Here is a 12,003-nt window from a genome sequence, read left to right on the forward strand (position 1 = left end):
AGCAAGTGACAGTGGCAGAAAGGAATTGTCTTGTCTCATATAACAGCTCACATAATGTATATTAATCAAAGACATAAAAGATATTTTAAGTACAGTATTTAGTTTAGAGGCAACCTTGAAGACCGACTCAGTAGAGAATACTTGCTTTTATGATGTTTAGTATAATGCTGTTGTTGTTGTTGATGATGATAACTGAAAAGTTAACAGTACCCTAATGTCCAACAAAGATCCAACAGATTTCCATGAATAACATAATATGTTAACTTTGCTTTAGTGAAGAATGTTGAGAGTGCTGAACATACAGACCAAACTCATAGGAACTGTTGCTGCAAAACTCAAGAATATTTATCCAAGTTAGTTAGATCTGTTTTTCTTGTCCCTACCCTATTACAGGCAGGGCCACATGTGAGACCAGTCATGTCATATACCAACTCCATTGTAACTTCTGTACAGTCTTTCATTTAGGTACAACCAATATCCAACTGGAGTACAGCAACCAAAAAACTGTGAAACTATGGCCAAGAACAAAGATACAACCCAGTATCAGATGTCACTGAGCACAACATGCTAGACTTTAATGTCTGTTTCACTTTCCTGTCTCTCCCCAACAACCAGCTTCTCTTAAATTCTTAGATGGAAATTGTCCTCACAAGACAGTGATCGATCCCACAATCATCTGGGCCTGTTAGTCCCTTTGCTACACCCAACTGTACCCCATCCCTCCCATTTCACTCAATTTGTTTTACCCACACTGTTCTCTCTCCTCCCTCAATTTTGTGCCACACAAAACTTCCACTATCTGCCCCAGAAGTGCCATGAAGTCATCCATCCTTCCAACCAACTCCTCAATATTGTTCATCCCACCTATTCCACGGTAAGAAATATTTTGTGTGTGTGTGTGTGTGTGTGTGTGTGTGTGTGTGTGTGTGTGTGAGTGCGAGTGTGCGCGCACGTGCTTTCTTAGGCCTGAAGATGGACAGTCTCTGAGAACTTGGCAAACACGTCAATTTTTAGATGCCTCAACCATATGGTGGGTGGTTACGTAAAGCCTAACTTTGGATACCTTGCAGGTAATTAAAAAGAAATAACCAGTTGAATGTCTAAGGAGTGTTCCACTACATTAACTTATCGCTATTATCAATGCCTGTGGTCTTGAGAAGGTTCAGCTGAGCTACAGAATTTTCATATTAATTAGGAAAAGAACTGATTGCACATTTCAAATTGGCAAGGGAAACCTGTCAAACTTGGATATAGGTTGGTTGTGTTGGGGAAGGAGACCAGACAGCGAGGTCATCGGTCTCATCGGATTAGGGAAGGAAGTCGGCCGTGCCCTTTGAAAGGAACCATCCCGGCATTTGCCTTGAGCGATTTAGGGAAATCACGGAAAACCTAAATCAAGATGGCCGGACGCGGGATTGAACCGTCGTCCTCCCGAATCCGAGTCCAGTGTCTAACCACTGCGCCACCTCGCTCGGTTCTTGGATATAATGAGTACAACAATAATACTGTAATACTGATTGCCAACATTCAGGTTTTCACAACAGGAATACATGGCTAACATATTAAAAGCCTTCCAAATGAGGATGTGAATAGTACAGACCTGTTACCAGTCTCCCGAGATTTTTTTTTTTTTTAATTTCATGTTCTGTTTCTGCAATACTGTGTCTGGAAACAAGAGGGACTTTCTCTTTTTTGAAAGGAAGATACCACAGTGTAGTTTCAGCATGACATGTGTAGCTAGTGGCTGAGGCTACTTGGGTTGCACCCAGCACTGAATTTGCAGCTTTTCTGAACTATTGGTGAGGAGGGTGTAACAACTTGTTTTATTGAGACAAGGCTCCTCCATGCTCTACTGTGAAGCCAGTTGAGCCAACAGTTCTCTCTCCATTTCCTGATATTGACCAGAATGATTTCTTCCTGTGAGCATTTGCTCAATCCCCACACTATGGTGATGGTCTTTGCTTTCCAGACACCTATGATGCACCACAAACTTTGCTAAATCTCCAGTGTCATGCCTGAAGCTACTTATTGTTCTCTAGATAACTTTTAGCAGCTCTTCATTTTGTGAGCCTAGCTGCCATTTCAGCCCCTTTATTCTGGCTCAAGAGACCTTACTCAATATAGACCCGTTTCGTCAGTAAATCTACGTCTCTTTGCCAAATTCCTGTCAGCTTTTTCTCTCAAAGTCGCTGTCTGATCTTTGTGCACTGCCTATCTATTTCTTTGTCCTTGGAACAGTATAGTATTTAAAATACAGATTAAAATGTTTATGTATGTGTAGGTCTCTCTCACTAAGTGGAGAAGAAAGTTAATTGGTATCATCATCAACTTTCTTTATGGTATGTGGCAGAAAAAAAAACTTGTAGAATACAACTTCCTAACAATCTGTACTGGGAGCTTGGTGCAAGTTTTATATCAGGGGAGAAAGTTGAGAACAGGTAATGGCATTTATGCTGTGATGAAACAAATAAAACTGAAGACAATGTACAACTTACTGTTATCAATTTACACTGTGTAACAAGAGTTACTTTTAAGGACACCAGAAATGGTTGCTCCTCACTCATAACAAGCAACAAGTTCCCTATTTTTTGCTGAAAATTAAACAGCAGTATGGGATGATATAACAAGCGGATATGCTATTTTCTTCAGTTTGAACAAAATAGATTCCAATAATAAAGTTGTAAGAAGTAAAGATAACAAGATTTAAGATTATGTTAATTTCTCAGTTGATATTTTTCTCCAGAGCTATTTACTACACAATCATGTACACACACATCACCTGTGCAACTAAGCAGTTCATTCAAATGATACAATATAGGGTGTGTGTGTGTGTGTGTGTGTGTGTGTGTGTGTGTGTGTGTAAAGAATATTCTATATGGGTGTTCTGTTGCCTGTACACCTCCAATTATTTATATTCCACCATGGACTTTCCATTTCCATACTTAGATTTCAATAATAAGTGATTATTGACTTGATAAAGTACACAAACACAAGAAAAAAAGCATCAAATGAGTTAATTCCGTAGATTCTTTTACAGCTCAATACTTAAACACCACACAACAAAGTCAATATGATACCACAAACTGACACACACTGTTATAGACACAACCCACTATAACCTCCACACACTGTTCTAGACACACACATGGAAAAAAACAAACAATCTGTTACCTTAAATTTCTTTCCCTCAGCGCATCAGTGTGTGGGTAAATCTATTCAAATAAAAATTAATATATAATTAATGCAAACTAGAGTGTTTTAACAGACATAAAAGCATGTAGGTATGTAAAAGAAGGAGTGTTTTCAAAGAAATGTATTACTCATAATGATCAAGATTACATGCAATAGCATGCCATGCATATTAGAAAGCAGTTGTCTTCACTAATGATAAATAGGATATAGTTTTTATGGTAGCTTTAGGATCACATTTCAAAGAAATACAAAGCATTTCAGATCATTCTTTTAACATCAAAAGCAAGCAAATGACAAAGAAGCAGCTCTGTTTACCAAATTAATGTGGAGATCACTTTCTTCGGCATAGCTTTCTAGCCTTGACCTTTCTTTTTTCTGCAAATACGAGCAAGTGTGTTAGTATTTTAACTGACAGTGAAGAAGCAAGAGAGAAATCTGAAAAACTAAAAGTTGTCACTCTTAAGCACTTTATCAGAAATTTATTTCCAAATCTACATTTTATGCTTTAAGTTTCTGTTTATAGTTAAGTGAAGCTCAATAACAATATAACTGCATGTATGTAGCTGGCTTAGTCATGCCTCTACAGCACTGTAAAGTTTAAGAAACTTTTAGAGGAAAGGTTACAAAAAAGGAATTTATCCAAAGCACCAACAAGTATCAACAAATAAGCAGATTGTTTCCATTAAGTTACGTAATCATTTAACTTTTTTATTCAATCAGAGCAGAGAAGTTCTTTCTCTTCCGCTGCCAAAATTAACTTTGTTGCCACAAAGTACATATTAAGCCTGTAGAACTCAATAAATAGGTCTGACAAGAAAAGCACAATTAAATAACATTGAACCAGTGCACAAAATACTGCAGAATATGTATATATCATTACCAAGTACAATGGGAACAACAATGCATAATGCCAAATATACAGTCCATATGTATTTCATATTTATACACCCAAGTACTAAAATAAATTCTTTGTGGCTGGCAAAAAATCTAGACTGGGCTACAAGTCTTTATATAGCATAAAACTAAAAACAATGGTTTTGAGCAAGGGTATGTTTAAAGCAGAGCAAATACATCAGCAGCAACTAAATAAAACTCAATACTGCTAGATCATATAGTTTGTATAAGCCAATGCAGTTCACTTAATTAGACCATATAAGGGAATTCCACAATCACTTTTCCTTTCTGAAATGTCCACATCTCCTCATCATCTTGTTACTCTCTCATTTTACATTATTTTAGTGAATCCCAGAAAATCTTTCCATTCGAAAGCACTGTAAGTCCATCTTGGTGACTACCTTACTTGTACTTTTGGCACTATCTACATCTACATCAGCTGGCTAGTGTGGCCAAGCTGTTCTAGGTGCTTCCGTCTGGAACCACGTGACCGCTACGGTCGCAGGTTTGAATCCTGCCTGGGGCAATGATGTGTGTGATGTCCTTAGGTTAGTAAGGTTTAAGTAATTCTAAGTTCTGGGGGACTGATGACCTCAGATGTTAAGTCCCATAGTGCTCGGAGCCATCTGAACCATTTTAACATCTACATCTATACTCTGCAAATCATCGTGAAATGTATGCCACAGGGTGCACCTCATTGTACAGGTTATCAGGACTACTTCCCACTCCATTCAAATATGAAGTGCAGGAAAAATGATTGTTCAAATGCCTCTGAGCGTGCTGTAATTATTCTGATTTTATCCTCACAATCCCTATGTGAGTGATATTTAGAGTGTTGTAGTATATTCTTAGAGTCATAATTTAAAGCCATTTCTTGAAACTTTGTTATTAGATGTTCTCGGGATACTTCACATCTATGTTCAAGAGTCTGCTAGTTCAGTTTCTTCAGTATCTCTGAGGCAATTTCCCATGGATCAAACAAACCTGTGACCATTTGTGCTGCCCCTCTCTGTATACGTTCAGTTTCCCCTGTTAATCCTATTTGGTATGGGTCCCACACACTTGAGCAATATTCTACAATCTGTTGCGCGAGTGATTTGTAAGCAATCTAAGCAATCTCCTTTGTAGGTTGATTGCACTCCTCCAGTATTCTACCAATAAACCAAAGTCTACCACCACATAAAGACAGTTTTTAACTATGAACTTTAACATACGATTTCTAAAACACTGTAGTTGTGTAATAATTTTGTTTATATTAGATGAAATAATTGATAATGATTTAGTTTTCCAAATCCCATATGTATCTTCACATATTATTAATACATTTAATTGTATGAGGTGTGATCAAAAAGTAATGGGAATTATTGTTTTTCTTAAAGAATCTTTATTTATTCATCAATGTTGTCAACTTTGTCCCCTTCAAAGCAATGCCCTTCAGATAACACACACTTGTGCCAGTGCTTTTCTTAGTTTTGGAAGCATTTCTAAAATTCACTTTTTGTTATGATGTTCAGCTCCTTCAGTGATCCTGCTTTTTTTTCTCATCTATGGTAGCAAAACAATGTCATTTCATCATTTTCAGCCTCAGGAACAGAAAGAAATTGTAGGGGACCATGTCCAGCGAATAAGATGGCTGAGGCAACATAACAGTTCTATTTTTTGCCAAAAAAATCATGAATAAGCAGTGAGATGCGAGTAGGAGCATTATCGTGGTGGAATTTCCATGAGAGTTTTGCCACAATTCTGGTCATTTTCTTTGGATTGCTTCAAGCAAATGGCACATAACTTCTAGGTATTATTCCTTATTCATTGTACAACTGTAACGCAGAAATTCATAATGAACTATCCCAATGTAATTGAGGGAAACAGTGATCCAACTTATAAAATGTTTTCCAGTCTTGGCTCTTCAGGCAGTTTCCATTGAGACAACTGAGCATTCATTTCAATGTCATACTCATACAACCATGTTTCGTTGTCTGCTACAACCTTCTTTAGACATTCTGGATCATTACAATTTACTCATAAATTCTGGAGTGATGTCTATGTGATGTCATTTTTGATCAAAATTCAGTAATGTTGGAACAAACTTTGCCACTACACGTCTCATGCTTTAAATATAAGAAAAACTAGAAAAACTTACTTGGCCAAAATCATCAGCAACCTCTATGATGGTGATTTGGTGATTTTCCAGAACCATTTTCTTTACTTTTTCTACACTATCTAACCAATGTGCTACAGCATCATGGCAGTCATCATCTACAATGTCTTTTCGACATTCTTTGAAATGTTTATACCACTCATCAACTCCTGTCTTACTCATAGCAGATTCGCCAAAAGCCACAGTCAACAATTCAAATGTTGTGCTGCACTTTATTCAATTTTTCAAGCAAAATTTATTGCAAATTCATTGCTCCATCTTTTTTGAAAGCAAAATTCACTGAGCACTTGAAAATGTGTATAAATTGTTTGACTGTCAACAATAAACTAAATACTGAAAGCAGCTGAAAATGAAAATATGCATCAGTAACAGGCATACCAACAACATAAAAAAAAGTTTTGAAAATTGGATGTATAAAGCCCGTGAAATTAAAAAATTCCCATTTCTTTTTGATCGCACCTCATATATTACACTGCCTCTCTTACCAAGACCTAATACTGACCTCTTTTAACATTAAGCATTTTTGTAATCTGCCATATGTATCTATATCGGAAGATGTTTTACTTTACTAGCACTTATTGATTATCATTTTACATCATAAAGTCATCTTATCTAACAAATATACTGTGTCTGCTTCATGCAGATGTCTGGCCCAGCAGTGGAACTTTGACATCAGCCAGTCATTCTGTTTGTGCTGCCCAAGCTCACTTTGTACCTTCACCTTGCCATTGGTTTCTCTCTATTCTTCCCTCCCAACATCATTTTCATCTTGCAGTCCTTAAAGACTGACAAGTGAGCATTAGCTAGATTTGATGAGGATGGGAGTGTAACATCACTGTGGCCTGTTTCCAGGGATCACACCTCAGATCCAAAATGTCAAGTACTTTAGGCAAACCACAGGAAATCTGATTCAGTGTAACTGGATGGTGGTTTGAACACAGCTACTCCTGAATATGAGTGGGTTATCTAATCACTGTGCTATGATATGAGTGATATCCAAGTTGCTGCTCTCACCAACCAAATTAGTATTCTGGTTGCAGAATGTGTTGTGCACTAAATCAGTGATGATTTCAACAGTTGTTTCAATAGACACATCACATTTATTTATTTATTTATTTATTTACATGCCAAGTTCCATAGGACCAAATTGAGGGGCAAATCTCCAAGGTCATGGAACGTGTCAGTACATGAAATTACATCATAAAAGAAATAACAGATAAAAACACAATTTTTTTGAACCCATAAAAGTCAAGCCATAAGCTTAAGTAAATGCAATCAACAATATAACAGAGGAATCAGCTTAATTTTTCAAGGAACTCCTCAACAGAATAAAAGGAGTGACCCATAAGGAAACTCTTCAGTTTTGGTTTGAAAGCACATGGAATACTGCTAAGATTTTTGAATTCTTGTGATAGCTTATTGAAAATGGATGCAGCAGTATACTCCACACCTTTCTGCAAAAGACTTACAGAAGTCCAATTTCTGCCGAATATTAACTGAGTGAAAGCTGCTTATTCTTGGTAATAAGCTGATAATGTTAACAAGAAACAACAGTAAAGAATATGTATACTGAGAGGCCAATGTCAAAATACCCAGACTTGAGAAAAGGGGTCGACAAGAGGTTTGCGAACTTACACCACTTATTGCCCAAATTGTCCGTTTCTGAGCCAAAAATGTCCTTTTAGAATGGGAAGAGTTACCCCAATATATAATACCATACGACATAAGCAATGAAAATAAGCAAAGTAGACTAATTTTCGTGTCAAACGATCGCCTACATCAGATACCATTCGAATAGTAAAAATGGCAGCATTCAGTCTTTGAACAAGATACTGGACGTGGACTTTCCATGGCAGTTTACTGTCTATCTGAACACCTAGCTAAAATTTGAACTGTTCAGTTTCACTAAACACATGCCCATTCAGGTTTTGTTGAACCGTATATTAGAAACTGTAAAAACTGAGTCTTACGTGATTTAGCGTTAGTTTATTTTATATAAGCCATGAACTTATGTCATGAACTGCAGTATTTGAAACCAAGCCAATGTTGCACACAATATCCTTTATACCAAGCTAGTGTCATCAGCAAACAGAAATATTTCAGAGTTACCCATATTACTAGAGGGCATATCATTTATATAAATAAGGAACAGGAATGGCCCCAACACTGATCCCTGGGGCATCCCCCATTTGACCGTACACCACTCAGACCCCACATCACAGTTAGTATCAAAACCGTGAAGTAAGAGGTGAACCAATTGTGAGCTACTTCCCATATTCTGTAATGGTCCAACTTCTGAAGCAATATTTTGTGATCAACACAATCAAACGCCTTAGTTACATCAAAAAAATATGCCTAGCATTCTAAACCTTCTGTTTAACCCATCCAGCACCTCACAGAGAAAAGAGAATGTAGCATTTCCAGTTGTTAAATGACTTTTATAGATGAACTGTCCATCTGATAGCAAATTATGTAATATAAAATGATCAATTATCCTTACATACACATCCTTTTCAATAACTTTAGCAAACACTGGTGGCATAAAAATAGGCCTAAAATTGTCTAAATTATCCCTTTCTCCCTTTTTATAAAGCGGCTTTACTACCGAGTACTTTAATTGTTCAGGGAACTGACCATTCCTAAAGGAAAAATTACAAATATGGCTAAATACAGGACTAACTTGTGCAGTACAGTACTTTAATATTCTGCTAGGCACTCCATCATAACCATGAGAGTCCCTAGTCTTCAGTGATTTAAGTGTTGCTCAGTCTCCCTCTTGTCTGTATCACACAGGAGTATTTCGGACATCAATCTCGGAAAGTCATTTGCCAAGAGAGTTATACGATTCCCTGTAGAAACTAAATTTTTATTTAATTCACCAGCAATGCTCAGAAAATGATTGTTAAATACTGTACATATATCTGATTTACTTGTAACAGAAATATTTTTACTACGAACTGACTTTATATCCGGAATGAGATTTTCACTCTGCAGTGGAGTATGCACTGATAAGAAACTTCCTGGCAGATTAAAAACTGCATACTGGACTGAGACTAGAACACCCGAGTTTGAGTCTCAGTCCGGCACACAATTTTAATCTGCCAGGAAGTTTGACTTTATATCGTCGACCTTGTGCTGTTGACCAGACACTTCCTTCACAACTGACCATATGGTTTTAATTTTATCCTGTGAATTAGCTATTCTATTTGCATACCACATACGCTTTGCCTTAATTTTATCCTGTGAATTAGCTATTCTATTTGCATACCACATACGCTTTGCCTTCCTAATAACATTTTTAAACACCTTACAATACTGTTTGTAACAGGCTACTGCAGCTCAATTGTGACTACTTCTAACATTTTGATATAATTCCTGCTTTGTTCTACATTATATCCTTATCCCACTAGTCAGCCACCCACGCTGCCTTTTACTGCTAGTATCCCATTTAGAACATTCTAACGGAAAGCAACTCTCAAAGAGCATGAGAAATGTGTTAAGGAAAGCATTATATTTGTCAGCTATGTTATCGGCACTATAAACATCCTGCCACTCTTGTTATTTGATGAGGTTTAAAAAAACTCTCTATTGCCATTTGATTAGCTTTCCTACATAGTTTGTAATTACACTTGACATTTGTTTGAGTACAAAAGCCTTTTAGTGTTAAAATTACTGCATCACATGTACCTCCTTCCAAAATAAACTCTCTGTGGACATCCATTGTTCCTGCAGTAGTCCTGGCCTAAATCTCCACCGTTCTCGATCTCCAACTTCCCTCTTACCATTCCAGTAACTCTCTTGCTCTTACTTGGATAAACTCTATTCCCTTGTTTGTTTTCCATTCTAATACTGTTTCATCTCATCACTGCATCCATCAGTTTGGTGACTGTTGGTGGTATTAATCAACAATCTACTACTGCTGCTGAGAGCCCTCACTCCTGTTCCCCCCCCCCCCTCTCTCTCTCTCTCTCTCTCTCTCTCTCTCTCTCTCTCTCTCTCTCTCTCTCTCTCTCTCTCTCTCTCTTTCATCCATTTTGTGCATTTCTGTGTATCTTTACTTTTCATTGCTTCCACACTTTGTTTCCTTCCACCTGTAGCCACTGTCTCATGCTTACAAGTTGTTTAAAATTCATTATTAAGCATCTGGACATGGGTTCTTGTCTTCTCTGTAGGTTTAGATTTTGGAGGCTAGAATGCATCACATGTAGGTCTGTCCTTACTTATTTTATATTTTCCTGACTACCTTCTTCATTCTCCAATTACTGAACTGGTACTTAAGATGCGATACATTTTATTTTATCAAGTGCAATGTTAAAATGTTGGGTGTCCAATATCTTAATGTACACAAGCATATCAGAAACCACAACATTGCAGCATACAATAATGGTACAGGGTGAATACAAGTAAACTTTTGAAAGAATTGTGTACAGCTAGATATGAATATAAAGCAGTGAACTGTCTGCACTTGCACAAACTCACCTTTCGAGGAGGAGGAATTGGATTGTGCAGGCTAATTCCAGAGCTTGCAGTCTCAACATCTGATGCAACGGACGATATGCTCTCAGTGGACCGACCATTGGCTAGCCTCCCGGTACTGGAAACCGGGCTCGGTGCTGGTGGCGGAGGCCCCCGTGGTCGCTGCACACCACCGCTTTTATCCAGCACCGCATTAAGCGACTTCAGTGATGGTGGCTCACCAGGTGGCAGAACCTGCTTTGCACCGGCTGTGAATGGCCAAGATTTTTATTAATTGATCCTAAATGAAAAACTATATTTTGGAATGATAGTAGCTGGAACAGAAATGAATGTTATTAAGTCTTTTGGATTACATTTTCTTTGCAATGGAGCCATCAAAAAGACAGCTTTTGTAAACATAAAAATAATAGTATTGTAATAACTACACTTACAGAATATGTGATGTAAAACAGTAGCTGTAACTTACATCCAATTTATACTTTCATACAGGGATACAGGGATATGCTATGGTTCATAAGATAATCAGTGACTTAAATGAAATTAAACCATTGAATTATTAGCTTTGATCTGCCACTTTTCATTTTGTTCTTTGCCAGAAGTACTTATATTTTTTATTGGTGATGTGATTGTGTACATTGCTGAGTTTGATAACTTTACTTTGTTGACAAATAAAAATTTAATTAATGGAAATATGTAAAAAGAATGGACTGTTAAGCACCTGTGCTGCACAAATATTTTACAGCATGCTTCCTATGGCCTATTCTGTGTATACATCTTATGGCCCTCCTTTTTAACTGAACATCAGCTGTACAGCCCTATCATTCAGTCCCATAACAACAACAGGTGAGTTGTTGCTGAGTGTACTATTTTTAATTTTGGTTATGAACTATCATTGCAAGCTTACTGAGGAGATATAAGGCACTACTACCTTTTCCACATAAAAAATTAATGCAGTTTATCTACCACGTTTTCAACAACATAAATCCCCATAATTGTAAATACAGTTACGAGTTTCTATTGCCAAGAGTTACTTACATTATTTACATTTGTGTGGTGAGAACTGTCTGTTTTATTTGTCATAATTGAGATTTGGTGACACTTGCCTTAAGGTCTCGATTGTTGAAGTACCATAAAATGAGGTGAATCCAACCAGGCGGGGTGAATCTGATCATGTACCTATTTTTCAACATTTGGGTATCTGAGCGTGGCATCTTAACAAGAAAATCACAGCTGACCATTGTTCAGAATTCTTGACCAAGTTTTTTATGAGAGCCGCTTGCTGG

At 37.2% G+C, this 12,003-nt stretch overlaps 1 protein-coding gene across 6 annotated transcripts in view; it reads right to left on the bottom strand.

The window, feature by feature from the left end:
• The window catches only part of LOC126201359 (arfGAP with SH3 domain, ANK repeat and PH domain-containing protein), a 315,685-nt gene that overhangs the window by 14,934 nt on the left and 288,748 nt on the right, over positions 1 to 12,003 (bottom strand). For 4 of the 6 annotated variants that reach the window (XM_049936784.1, XM_049936782.1, XM_049936783.1 and 1 more), the window contains 2 exons: positions 10,724 to 10,968; positions 3,508 to 3,567 (listed from right to left, as the gene is read on the bottom strand). In XM_049936784.1, the coding sequence (XP_049792741.1) occupies positions 3,508 to 3,567; positions 10,724 to 10,968 (305 nt within the window). Of the gene's footprint in view, positions 1 to 3,171; positions 3,213 to 3,507; positions 3,568 to 10,723; positions 10,969 to 12,003 lie in introns of all 6 variants that reach the window. The other 2 variants (XM_049936781.1, XM_049936780.1) reach the window with 2 other exon arrangements.

Source organism: Schistocerca nitens, chromosome 1 (genome assembly GCF_023898315.1).
Source record: "Schistocerca nitens isolate TAMUIC-IGC-003100 chromosome 1, iqSchNite1.1, whole genome shotgun sequence".
Lineage (NCBI taxonomy): Eukaryota > Metazoa > Arthropoda > Insecta > Orthoptera > Acrididae > Schistocerca > Schistocerca nitens.